The 13,542-nt window shown below is 45.8% G+C and overlaps 1 protein-coding gene across 1 annotated transcript; it reads left to right on the top strand.

The window, feature by feature from the left end:
- The first annotated feature begins 1 nt into the window (after position 1).
- Positions 2-2,876, top strand: LOC121091690 (DNA repair endonuclease XPF-like). The gene is given in 5 exon segments (XM_040601784.1): positions 2-184; positions 524-652; positions 1,209-1,319; positions 2,503-2,702; positions 2,704-2,876. Coding segments are annotated over 5 exon segments (732 nt in total). The 5' UTR covers positions 2-3; the 3' UTR covers positions 2,815-2,876.
- The last annotated feature ends 10,666 nt before the right edge of the window (positions 2,877-13,542 follow it).

Below are 13,542 nucleotides of genomic sequence, written 5' to 3'. Positions count from 1 at the left end.
TAGATGATACATCGCTATCTAGATCCTCTGTGCCATCAACTTGGAGCTAAGACAAAATCTTTGGTCCAGAATTTGAAGATACTACGTACTTTGCTACTGTATCTAACTCGGTATGTTTGTGTCGCTTTCCTTAACCTTCTAGAGTCACTGAAAGCAAGTAAAAAAGCTTTTGGTGAGAATTCAGGTAAACACTGAATAACCGTACAAGTTAATGCATGGAACAGTGAAATGTTGATGTCTTTAATTAACATTCCCAAATATATGAAGGTATCTAATTAGGTTTTATATAACCAGCCTTAAGGACGTAGTTTTTTATTGACAGGTAATGCTTTCATCTTCCCACTTAACTGCTGTTACTTAAGTGTGAGATTTGCATCACATTTCTGTCTTCTATTAAGCTAGTAATTGCATAGCAAGCAGGTAGCACAGGTATTCCAGATAGATTCGGGTTTTTTACCGCAAAGGGTTGAAACACATACGCTTCGCAAATGTCAAACTACTACTGCCTTCTTTTCCCCTTTAGGTTGGCTGTTTCTTGACTCTAGTACTTCCGTGTTTCTAAATGCTAGAGCTAGAGTTTATTGCATTGCAGATGAGAAACTGAATCAGAAAGGCAAAGCCTCTGAAAAAAGTGATGGAAAGAAGGAAAATAGTACTGATCATTCCTAGTGTTAAGTTAGAGAGTGTCACACAATTTCAAATGCTCTACATATTATTACTTGTGCTGTGGTTCCCTGTGTGATCTTACACAGCTCAAGATCTCAATCTGTTAGCTGGGTTGAGACATAATCTTAATTCAGAAAGCATATCATAACATAAAAAAGTCATGAAGAAGTAAGGGGTTCTTCTAAGTTTGCTCAGGTGATCATTGGAAGAGCTTTTATGGAGTTGTTGAATTACATTGGTATTTAGCTTGATCTTTTTTATGTGAACAGGTAGGAGGCTGCCATTGCTTTCATTAAAAAAAATATATTTGGGACTTCCAGAATTGAAGAATGAGTGAATATTTTAACTTTTTGCTTCATTAATGCACTTCACCCCATTTTAAAATATGAGTGATCTCCAACCCATTACCACAACAAGTTGCATATGTAGGTGTTGAATATTGTATTTGCCAACAACCATCACACGACTGACATCTAACCATTAAAGTTCTGAAGGATATTTTGGCTTTAAGAGCTGCTATGTTCAATCTTACTTTGTTTCAGAACTGAAGAGGGAATTGGTCCTAGAAAGTAACCCCAAATGGCAAGCTTTGAGAGAAGTCCTGAAGGAGTTTGAAAATGAGAATAAGAACAGTGAAGACCTTGGTGGTCCAGGTGAGAGAATGCTAAATTATGTAAGTTTTCACAGTACAGCTACTTTTTACCTCTACTTGACTTTTGAGAGAAGGAACCTAACTCTTTACTGTAGTTTTATTAAAGAGCTAGTTTTAAAGTTCATGATTTCTGGACTTAAGACACGGAGTTTTTGTACATATGTACATAAACTCTGTAAAACCATTTAGTTTTACTTAAACTCCTGTTTAGTTCTTGCTCTAAAAGAGAAATGCTGTTGGTTACTATGCAATACCGTTTAGGAAAAAAACTGTGTAATTAAGAAAAAATATTTTAACTTATATTTCAATATTGTAATGATACCTTGGTTTCAAAACCAGTAAAACTAATAATGTAGAAATTTATAATGATCAAGGTAACGTTCGGGTTTAAAAAAAAATGAAAAATAGGACTTTCTGTCTTATGCCCTTTCCATGTTACACATTCTTGTTATGCACCTCAAAATTCACTTCTCCAGGAGATGCACTTAAATGGGGTAGAGACTAGAAGGCAAGTGTGTCTCTGACTGCTCTGCTGCCTTTCCTATTTTAGGGCTTTCACCCGCTTAAATTTCACCAAGTTTTATTTTAGGAAACATTAAGGGTAAAAAAGTGCTCTTTTCTCCCACCCACAGTGTTCTGACTCTGGATAAGAACTGGCTCTTGCGCCTGGTGTTGTAGGAGTTTATCTGAGTCAGCTCGTGGAGAATTGTTTTTCAAGGCCCACAAATGTCAATAGTACTGTGTGAAACACGTATTTTTTTAGAATCTTCAACCCAACTGACAAAGGCTGAAAATTAGAATGGTCTAAATGAAGTTCTCTCTTATTCCAGGTTTAAAAAGAAAAAAAAAAAAAAAAGAAAAATAGTTGTCCAAGTATGTTTCAATACATGCTATGTCTGCCTTGCCTCAAGTAAGGTTTTCATTCTTACCACCTATTCGGATGGTGTAAAAATAAAGAATGCTGAACCTATCCACTAACCTTCTCTACTCTTGTTTGGTACAAAATGGCATGCAGTTTACTCCCTGAAAGTCCAAAAAAGGAACTGTGACAACCAAATGTAAAGGCATTTGGCGCAGGCACGCTTCTAGGATCATTAAAAACAATTTGCTCAAGAGAAATCTTGTAGCTGGGTAAGAAATACAGCACAACAGATTATAAACGTGGTACTGTTCCTTGACTGCAGGGCAAGTGCTTATTTGTGCCAGTGATGACCAAGCTTGTGCACAGCTCAGGGAGTACACTATTGCTGGAGCAGAAGCTTTTTTAACAAGGCTGTGTAACAAAACCTTTGGAAAGGATGAGAAAACTGGAGAAGTGTGTATTAAGGACAGAAAAGCTCTCAAATCCAAAGGAAATGCCAGGCCAGACACGGCACCTCAAGCCCAAAAAAGTCAGACTCACGGCTTCTTCAAAACAAAATAAATTCAAGAAGCAGCAAGACCAGACTATAATCCAAATGATAGGGAAGACTGAGGAGAAAAGAGAGAAGAGTTAGGGATGGAAGATAACAAAGAAGATACCTCTTCTTAAACATCTTATATTTTTTAACATCTTAAAGCTGTGCCTTGCCAAGTGACTTCCAAAGCAGGCTCTGGAGCCTTTCAACAAGACAGTGAAATCTGGAGTCACAAGGGAACTCTGTGCCAGCTCTGTCAGTACAACTGAGCTCTCTGACCAAGCACACTGCCATACAGAAACGTAATTGGGTTTATACCTCAGCCTCATTTACAATCTAGAAAAATAATACTGCCCGACTGGACGCACTGGTTTAAGTGCCCAGCAGGCCTGGCTGCATAACCACGAGGGACCACCAATTCCTTGCGCTTGCCCTTTGTAATACTTTTTACAGAGAGGCAGCAATCGCGGGCAGGGGGTGGGTTGGGGTGGGAAGGCTTTTCAGCCGCCGGCTTGCTTTCCTTCCCTTGCCCGCTCGCAGGGGCTGAAGAGGCTCCTGAGCCGCCCCCTGCGACAGCGTTACCGCAGGCCCCAAGGCAGCCTCTGCGGCCCCAGCCCGCTGCCACGGCCCAGCCAGCGGCTGGGGGAAAGACAAAGCCCCGCGCAGAGCTGCGGCGGCTGCAGCGGCTGCCCGGGCACCCGGGGGCGGCGGGGGGGCGGCGGGGCGCCGCGGGCTGACCCCCCTCCCGGGCCCCGCCGCCGCAAGGGAGCACCGGGGCCGCCCCGCCGCCGCTCCTCACCGCCTCGCTGAGGCAGCAGCGCAGCTCCGAGAAATAAAAAAGGCAGCACCGTGAGGAGCCCGCTGACCGCTGTCACTGCCGGGGTGACGGGAACCGCCGGGCCCCGGCCGGGCCGCCGGGCCGCCCGCCCGCCTCGGCCCGCCCGCCGCCAGGCGCTCCCTGCCGCGGCCGAGCGCCGGCCCGCCACGTGACAACCAGCCGGCCGCTGCCCGACGGCCCCGCCCGGGCTCGCCCACCGGCCCCGGCCGCCCGCAGCCCGACCGCTCACCCAGCGCCGCCGCGCGCCCCGGCCCGCAACTCTCCCAGGCTCCCGGGGAACGTCTCGCGCCGCCCCAGGGTGCCGCGCGGGCCGGAAATGAACCCACCTTCCGGGGCCGGGCCGGGCCCGCCGCCGGCCACGCCCCCGCCCCGCCCCCCGCCCCGCCGGGCAGCGCGGCCCGGAGCCGGCCGAGGAGGGGCTGGGGCTGCCGCTCTGCGCCGGGGCGGGCTTCTCCGGGCCTGCCGGCCCCCGGGGCTCTGCGGGGGCCACCGGCGGGGTGCGGGCTGTGCCGAGAGCGGCTACCGGGGGGTGGAGAGGCAGGCGGAGGAAAGACCCCGCTGCCTTTCCCACCTTCCATCCCTGCCGCGTAGTCTGCACCCCTTCATTCTGGTAACACCTCACTTTCCCGTCACAGGGAACGGCTGCCTCTGAACTCAAGAAGTTAAATCGTGCAACAGCTCATAATGGCTTACTTGTACAAGGAAGAACCTCGCATACACTCTTCCTATGCCACATATTTACACCACTCGCTTTTTCGTACTCAAAAAGTGCAGTCCTGCAAAGTCTCTTCTATTTAAAAAAAAAATAAATTAACATTGCTTTTGCTAACAGTTGCTTTCAAATGCGAACAAAGCAAATGCACCCCTCTTACCCACAGCAAAACAGAATGCATCTCTGGGGAGGGCACAAGACAGGAACCCTGTGATGCTGCAGCTGTTCCGCTGCAGGAAAAGAAGGTTCAGAGGCTGCTCCAGCTTCTGAGCTTCCACAACAGCAGCTTTGGGCTCCCAGACCACAGCCACCAAGGAGTCAGAGAGCTCTCGGAGAAGGCAGCTGCTGGCTGGTGTTTGCACAGCACGCAATACAGTCCTGCCTGCATTTCCCAGCTGGGTCTGCAGAAGGGACACCTGAAAGAGGCAAAGACCAAGCTCAGACAAGCCCACGCTGTTAGAACCTTCCGCAGCTCCACCTCCACAGTACCAGCTAATACAACTGCCCAACATTCTTGTGGAAGCTGAGTAAGCTCAGTTTTGCTTAGCTAACGACTACAAAATCGGTCTCCTCAAGCAAGCAGTGGAGTCATAGTGTACTACGTAGTGTGTCCAGGGAAAAAGCATGTCTGACATCCTGCTCTTGTGTCTGAGCTCCAGCAACTATCAAATTAGTCGTCCGCTATAAAAGTTGAAGGGAAAGTCTCGTGTTTCCCCTGTTCCAGCCCTGTAGTCCTGCTACTTCCTTTTCTATTTGGTGAGCACAAGGACCATTGAGCTGACTGGACTGACCAAATAGCGAGTCTTCCCTCCAAAAAGACCGTTACTATAGTCATAGAGCAAACACCCTAAAAATCATTCTTCTTGTTGTTCCTTTGTATGGGGAAATAGTTAAAGAATCGTATAGATCTGTGCTAGAAAACTGAGGACATCTACCTACAGGTAGTATGGTAAAACTTTCTTACTGATTCAAAACCATCCATCCAAGACACAAACTGAGGAAAAACTTGTGCTGCCAGCAGCAGAGCGTTGGTAGTGGCTATGTCCAGAAGAGATTCCTGACACCTTCCTCTTGTGTCCTAGTGTCCCATCTGGGCCGTCATCTGTTAAAGGAGAAATTCACACAGATGTGGGTACCACTAGGCTTGCTTTAGTCACAGTTCAGAGCCGGGCCCTGAGAGAGAGGTTTAGAACCATCAGGAATGAATAGAAAAGTGTTTTCTGAAGGTGCTGCCACAGGGGTGTGGGAGAACATGGAGGAGAATGTGTCTGGGCAGTGTCTCAGCCTCACTTGTTCTACAAAACGTTGCTGCCCTGCTGTAAAACAACCTCAAGTATGGTGTTCGGTCCGGGACCTGAATATCAGTATCTCTGGAAGGGATGTTTTGGAGAAAAGCTCTTGAGAATTTCAAGGCAATTCAGAACTTTCAGAGTAAAATTTCAGTTGTGAAGGACTTCAACTTCCTCAAGTATATATAAATACACAGTGGCCAGGATGACAGTGGTAGTTTACAGAATCATAGAATGGTTTGTGTTGGAAGGGACCTTTAAAGGTGCACTAGTCCAGCCCCCCTGCAGGAAGCAGGGGTATCTTCAACTAGATCAGGTTGCTTACAACCCTGTCCACCCTGACCTTGAATGTTCCCAGGCACGGGGCATCTGCCATCTCTCTGGGCAACCTCTCCCAGTGTTTCACCACCCTCATCATAAAATTCTTCTATCTACTCTGATTCTACCCTCTTTCAGTTTAAAACCACTAAGCCTTGTCCTATTGCTACAGGCCCCACTAAAACGTCTGTCCCCATCTTTCTTACAAGCCCCCTTTAAGTACTGAAAGGCCACAATAAGGTCTCCCCAGAGCCTCTTCTCCGGGCTGAACAACCCCAATTCTCGCAGCCTGTCTTAGGGGAGGTGCTCCGGCCCTCTGATCGGTTTTGTGGCTCCCCTCTGGACCTGCTTTGCCAAAGACTCCGGAGCCGGATGCGGTACTCCAGGTGGGTGTCACGAGATCTGAGGGTCAGAATCGCTTCCCCCGACCTGCTGGTCATGCTTCATTGGGTGCGGCCCAGGATATGGTCAGCTTTCTGCCCTGCGAGCACAGGTTGCTGGCTTGTGTCCATTTTTTGACCCACCGGTACCCCCAAGTCCCTCTCTGCAGGCCCGCTGTTACTCCCTTCATGGCAGATGTGCAGTAGCGGTACTGGCAACCTAAGGGCAGTGCAATGCGCAGACCTGGCCTGACGTGGGCGAATGGGGCCTCGAGCTGTGCATGCGCAGAAGCGGCCCGGTGCCGAGGAGCACGCGTTCGAGCCCCGCAAGGGCAGAACCGTGCCGAGCGAGAGGGAATTGAAACCGTGGAGCGGCGCAGCCGCTCCGTACCCCCGCGGTCTCCAGGTTGGGGGGCTTCCCGCTAGGGGCGGGGACTTTGCAGCAGCGAGCACCCGCAGGCTGCCTTTGTCCCGGGGCTGCAGCAGCGCTGTAGTTCCGTCTTCCCGTGCCGAGCGCGCGCTGGCAACGTGCTCGGGGGACCGCAGTGGCGGCTCCTTACCGGGAGCCAGCGGCGGGTACCGCGGTACCACCCTACAGGCAGTGCGGGATCGCGACGCTGTTAACGGCCGGCAGCGCAGGGGGGAGGCGCCATCGCGCATGCGCGGCGCCAGGACTGCAGTACCGGCCTTTGGCCGCCAGCTGGCAGCAGCGCTCCACCGAGCCTGTGCTAGGCACTGCCCTGGCGAGCACTGGCCGGGATCTCAGCCCAGTTTGACAGGATTCCTGTGCAGAAGTCCTCTACAGGCCAGGTACCGCCAGCTGACTATGCCACACAAGGAAAAAAACTAACTTCAAGGGGCTAGTAAAGCTCTTGTTTCTCGGTTAGGAGAGTTGATGATAACTGCTTATTAGCAACAGTAATGAACAATGGAATGGGACTAAGGGAATGAACAGAGGAAACAACGGATTTCACAAGGAAGCATGCATATAATTTGTCAGGTGGAAGAGCAGTATGCTTTGTGTGTGTATGGGGGGAGGGAGGGGGTTAAGCAAAATCCATCATAAAGGTAGCTCCTGAACACTTTTTCTCTTTGGAAAGTCTAGAAAGAAATATTTCCACTATCGTAGAGTCCTGTGCAGAGTGTATTTGAAATGCATTGTCTACACCAAGATAACTAAAAATATCATGCAATTATATTTTATTTTCAGCGTTTTGGCATTACAGGCACCTTTTTTGACCTGACCTCGTGCCAGAAGCGAGGGTTCAGAGCATTAAGCCTCTGACCTAAAGCCCACTGAAGTGAGAGGTAAACCCCCTGGCTGTCTGGCCTTGTCCTCAGTAACCACAGAGGACCTTGCAATGAAGTCCTTGTATCCCTTGAACTGGTCCAGACCTATTAGATACTTCTCAGAATTTTCTTTAATTCTCACTGAATTCTGTTTTGTGATATTGACCTTCATTTGCTCTGTTTGTTCAAAACCTTATTTAGTGTGTTTAAGCAATAACGGTTGAGGCCCTGGGCAATTTCTGGGGATTAATGACTGATTGAGAGGGTTGATGGCCTGAGGCAATGATTTAGGGCCATTAACTTAATCCAAAGAAAGTTTCTCAGGATATGTTGTAGGCTGAAGTTGTTGTTGCTTGGCACTCTGCAGCTGTGTCTGAATCGAGGGAGGGTCAATCTATGGGAAAAGCAATTACCTATAAAGTCTGAATTCATTTATTATAAGCTCTAAAAGGCCTGAACTAAAATATGGATAAGGCAGGAAAATGGAAAGGTTTGTTCTGCAGTGTTGTGTGAAAACAAGGCAGTGGACAGTTCCTCTCAAGAGGATTTTACCATCGTAAAAAAAAAAAAATAAATGTATTGCAGACCTTCATAAAACAGGTGATTCCAGTTTCTCTTACGGTTTCAAATATTTCAGTATTCAAAAGCATTCCAAAATGGATCTTTCAACCAGAATTGCCTTCCAGAAGTAATTGACGCCCACAACCTTTTAAAATTACGTTCCCAAGTCCTTAAATATTAGCAGAGAGATATTCAGATGCATGGGAATTAGAGACATTGCTTATGTGTGCATGTAGATCTCCTAATCAAGGTAAGCAGGTGTCACAGGCACTGAATTTATTGCCATACAAGTGCTCGAAGTGAGGTTGTGTCCTTATTGCAGTTTACAGGTGGGAGTCATTGTTTGAATGCCCTGCCAAAGATGAAACGAGTTACCTGCTGAGCATGCAGAATATTCATCCTTGGAGCTTTCCAAAACTTGGCTGGATGAGGCCCTGGGCAACCTGCTCTAACTTCAGAAGTGGCCCTGCTTTGAGCAGGGGCTTGGACTAGATGATTTCCGAAAGTATCTTCCAACATATATTGTTCCATGCTTTGCATGCATGTATATGTGGCAAAGGCAGGAGTTGGGAGTTAATCCTGCTGGTCCCACAGGACCTTGAACAAAATAAACACTATATTAATAGCATAGTAATCTCCTTTAAATCTGTGACTTCCAGTGAGATATGGGCTTCTAAAGTCTTTAGCAGATGCTGAAATCCTTCCCTTAGACACTTTGCTACTTATTTAAGCTAAGGAGATGGATGCAAAACTCAAATTAGTGGTTATGCTTATGGTTTTGTTTTTGCTGGTTTACATAGTTAGTGTTGGCATTTTAGTTTACTTTCAAGATGTTTCTTCACTGAGGGCTCTCTTTTTGGGACAATTTCCTTTCCTGTTTTTCATAGTTGGCCATGGGAACCAATGTGAAGTGGCTTTTGTCAAGGTAAGTGCTCAACAGTGTGTTTGAAAATCTTCCCAGTGCAAGCAGCAAGACTGTAGTGTAGCATACCTCCAGACAAGCCTGCCATTTCAGGTGTGCCGCCACAAGCCAGCCTGTTCTTGTAGAGCATGTGCTCTTTGCACTCCAGCTCCACGGAGCTGCTTTTCTATTCTTATGCTTCCTATTTTTGTTTCTCTCATGTAATATATTTAATACTTTAGGGTTTCGGTTGGTGGTGCCTGTTACTCTTGACCTGAGATAGGTGTTACAGCTAAGACATGTTTTCAGAAGATGGACACAAGGATTTAATTAAAACTTGAATTGAGCATGCACACATTTTGATGTTATTTTCATTTTTTGCTTTCACTCTACTTCTCTTTCTGACTCGATTTGAAAAAGGACATAATGAAACAATAACAATAGATATCTCATGTGAAAGAGCCATGAATACCAGCTGAGGAATTTTACACCTAGGTTTTTAGCTAGTGTTGCATCCACAAGACTTGGGTGAAAAGAGATCGTTAGCCTATTTGCTGTTTATCCAAACCGAAGCTGCAGCTGAGCTTTTGCCAGGTGTTCAAGAACCATCAAAATGCCAGTTACTGTGCATCTGTTCCCCCTTGATCGTTAAGGCACACTTAGGGAAGTGGAGAAATGTATTACACACACCATATTTTGCGTTTTCTACCTTCTGAATTTCCAGGACCTCTGAAATCTCATCCTTTTGGACTCTGAAGTACAGCATCATGTTTTTTGTGAAACTTTTCTTTACCTTATTGAAACAGAAAAGACAATTGATTGAACATTAAACTTACGGAAGGCTTTCCCCCCTGACAGCACAGACTTCATTCAAAGAATTATGGACGCTTTTTCCTGTGTTATTTTGAGAGTCTTAAAACTCCTTAATGATACATGTGAACGGCAGACAACATAGAACTGCTCCATATACCATCTGAGTGTTTTTTAGAGCTAAATCACTGCAGTGAATTAAAAAAGTGAATGCTAAACCTTCTGAGAAGTGATTCGAAGCTACTGGATTAATCTTTAATTTTGATCCAAAGAATGTGTTGAGGTGCCTATTTAAGTAGGGAAGGTCTTGTTTCTCAGTGTAAGAGTTCTTCAATATTTAGCAGACCAGTCTACTTCTGAATGGCTGTGCAATGGAGGATGAGGGGCATTCAATGGCTGTTGTCTTTCGTATTCCTTTGTTGCTTTCAGCTGTAGTAATGACTGTCATGTGAAGCTGCAAGGTATTTTTTCTATATGGGATCTATTGAAAAGCAGACAAATTGCATATATATGTGTAGATTAGAACATTGTTTTGTGTCTGTTTCTCTCCAAACATCACCTACATTTATTTTGAGGTCAGCGTGGAAGACAAAGGAAGTTGATAACACTTAGGTAAATTTAACCATAATCAGCAAATGGAGATTTGAGACCACCACTGCCATTCTGTCTGATACACCTGATTATTCTGCTTTACTCTTCAGACTCTTCCAGTTTCTCCTACATCTTCTGGAGTCTTTTGTCTCTTTTTTTTTTTCTCTCTTTTTTTTTTTTTTTTTATACTTACCACCTTGGTAACTGCACGTTTAATGGCCCTGCTGGGATGTAGAATGCTATCTGTGTTTTGCAGAGATCATCTTGGTTTCATTGTGCAGAGGTTGAATGAAGATATATCCGTTTCTCTTGACAGATACCATTTTCTGTTTTCACTGCTGCTTTGACTGCTTTCCTGAGGAACCAACCCTATGTTGTCATTGTATCTGCATAACAGCAGATAATGAGTTTTGAATGTATTGCTTGAAGAGGAAGTTTCTTTTCCTGGTTTCATCTATTCCAGGTGATGGCAGTAAAGGACCTTTGCTCTTTCAGCATATACTATGAAGTAGAGAAAGCTTTCTGACTCCAACCCCATCTCCAAGGCAAAGGACTCCCTTCTTCCTTTCCTGTTTCTTCCTTGCCGCTCCTTATGATATCCATCATGAGATGAAACCCCAGTACGGCTCGAATTGTAGGCTGTTTGGTTTTTTTCTCATTCTTAATAAATAGTAAATATAGTACCTCTTTTCCACTTACCTTTCTCTGTATGGGTCTTCCATACTGTATATATCCGCTAGTATAACCTTTCAAGATATTCCATACAGTGCTAGTTTCAGTGTTTGTTTTTGGTCTTAGGATATTTAAAACCGCCCCTGGAAGTTTAGCATAGATTGTGTGTTAAGGGACAGAGAGTGTCCCAATAAAGCTGTTTATCTGGGATTTGTCACTCAGGCAGATGGTAACATAGCAATGTCATGTCAAAAGTGTTTTCACAATGAAAAGCCTTGCAGTGAGCCTGGAGTGTACCTTCTGGAACTGGAACAAATCAGCCATTCACAACTAATGTTTTATTGATGGTCTAAAGGAAAGGAGGAAAAAACCGCTGCAGACCAGTAAACACTTACAAATGAATTTGGTGTGACCTTGAAACTTCCTTTCTTAAGCTTGTATTTAATGAGTGTAGGGCAGGATAGAAAAGTGACTATCACCCCACCTCTCAAGTAAGACACGGTAATGCCTGCTGTTAGAGGATGTGTTGTACCTGTGTTTTCAGTTATGCTGGAAAATTCTCTCATGCCATTAGTGGGGGGGAACGAGCCAAATGTTTTCATCATGGCAAAACCAAGGTTGGGAGCACTGGCTGAAATCATCGGTGCTGTAGATTAATCTCAGGAAGCGTACCTGGGTCTATGGAAAGGTAAGGCTTTGTCCATCTCAAACTGTGTGTAGCTTTAAGGCTGGCATGCTGTAATGACAACAGATTCATGTGTTAATTTTGATGGAGAATGAACTTTTGAAGCAAGTCTCCTGGTTGTGTCCTCTTACTGAGCTTTGGTTTGCATTGCAGAGAAGTGTCTCAGAGTGTGAACTGATTTTGGACAAAGCTTAACCGCAATATGTGTTCCAGGAATGTATCTAATGCACTCTGGACACAACAGAGTTGGACTGTGGTTAGCACAAAGGGGAAAACTCTTGAGATATTTTCAGTGTGGATGCCAGATCCCCAGCACCAAGTATTTTGCCTGATAGATCTCCTCCCGTTGGACTGCTTTGCTTGCTAAGGCAGACCCAGCTTGTGTTTCCCTCTGGCAGTGGGAATGTTCAGACAACACATGGTGCCAGTGGCTGCCCTGCATGCGTCCCTCAGTTCAGGGGGAAAATTACCTGCGCTTTCTTACTAGTGACCGATGAACTGTGACTGGGGCTGATAAATGCGCTAACCTGGGCAGGTGTATCCCTGTGAAGTTACACAGTTCTAACTGTGGTATATCCCTTTGCTTTTTGCATCTTGACAGAAGCTACACACGCAGCTGTCGACCTTTTCCATGAATTGGGCTTGGTCTTGCTGGTACAGGTTGGTTTTCCTCCCGTGATTCTAATGCAGTGTGTTTCCAGAAACTTACTATTTGGAAACCTCCTTTCTGTTTATCCACAGCCTGTGTTGGACCAAACTTGTGTTCAAAAAACTCCTTATTTTCTGGTCTTTATATGTGCCTCCTGTGTTTCAGCCTCAGCCATTATTTTACTGGCTAATAAGCTAAGTTAATGTAACGTCCCTTAATAAAATGGGGTTTGCATTCCTCCGGTCCCTTTTCTGCCTCCCATTATGTTCTTCAGCATGGAGAAATGGGAAGAGCTCAGTGTATTGGATAAGGCCCCATAAACTCCTTCCCCAACAGAACTTGTGTTAGTTCTCATCCTTCCTGATAATACTTCATCTGCTCTACCTCAGTTCACGTTTTAATTCTGCAGAGTGACTTCACAGCGTTGGTGTGCAGTCACCAGACACTGAACTAGGGTCTCTCCCTTGTCACGTTCAACTGATGTTATTTGCGCTCTGCTTCTTTTTATTTACTTATTTACTTGCTTATTTACTGCTAGCTTCCCATGCTTGCATTTGGTAGTGTTAGATCTCACTGAGCTTGTAGTATTTCAGTTTTCCAGGCTGTCTTTGTTATTTTTCCCCAGCATATTACTGCTTTCATTTCAGTGTATGTCAACTTTGTGCCACTACCCAACTTCCTTAGTACCTATATACTCCTTCAGGCAAGGCCATGAGTGGAAATATTAATTAAGACGGTTCCCTAAACCAACCTACTAGGAACTCCAGTAGCAACATTCTTCTAGTCTGAGAATTTTCATTTCAGCTCAGCTGATTGATGTGGCTGATGTAGCCACCTCAACCTTGCGCGGTGGATAGGGCTACTATGTGTGGCACAGAACTTCAAAAGAAATATTGCAAGAAAAGTGAAATCTGCTCTTTATGAAAAGATTTGTTACTAACGCATGCTGTCAGGCAGCAGCAGGGGCTGGCTGCTGTCTGAGGGGTGGGAAGCTGAGCGTGACAGTGTGGCCAGCCGGGGACCTGGCCCTTGCCACCTGAATGAGACAAACAGGGCAGACCCAGGGCCCGCAGACAAATTCAAGCAAGGGTCGAGGCTGCCTGGCGGGTTTGGGGTGACGAGGCAGGGCCG

This window comes from Falco naumanni, chromosome 1, assembly GCF_017639655.2.
Source record: "Falco naumanni isolate bFalNau1 chromosome 1, bFalNau1.pat, whole genome shotgun sequence".
Taxonomy (NCBI): domain Eukaryota; kingdom Metazoa; phylum Chordata; class Aves; order Falconiformes; family Falconidae; genus Falco; species Falco naumanni.
The sequence above is the reverse complement of the archived record's forward strand: the minus strand, read 5'-3'. Positions and strand labels throughout refer to the sequence as shown.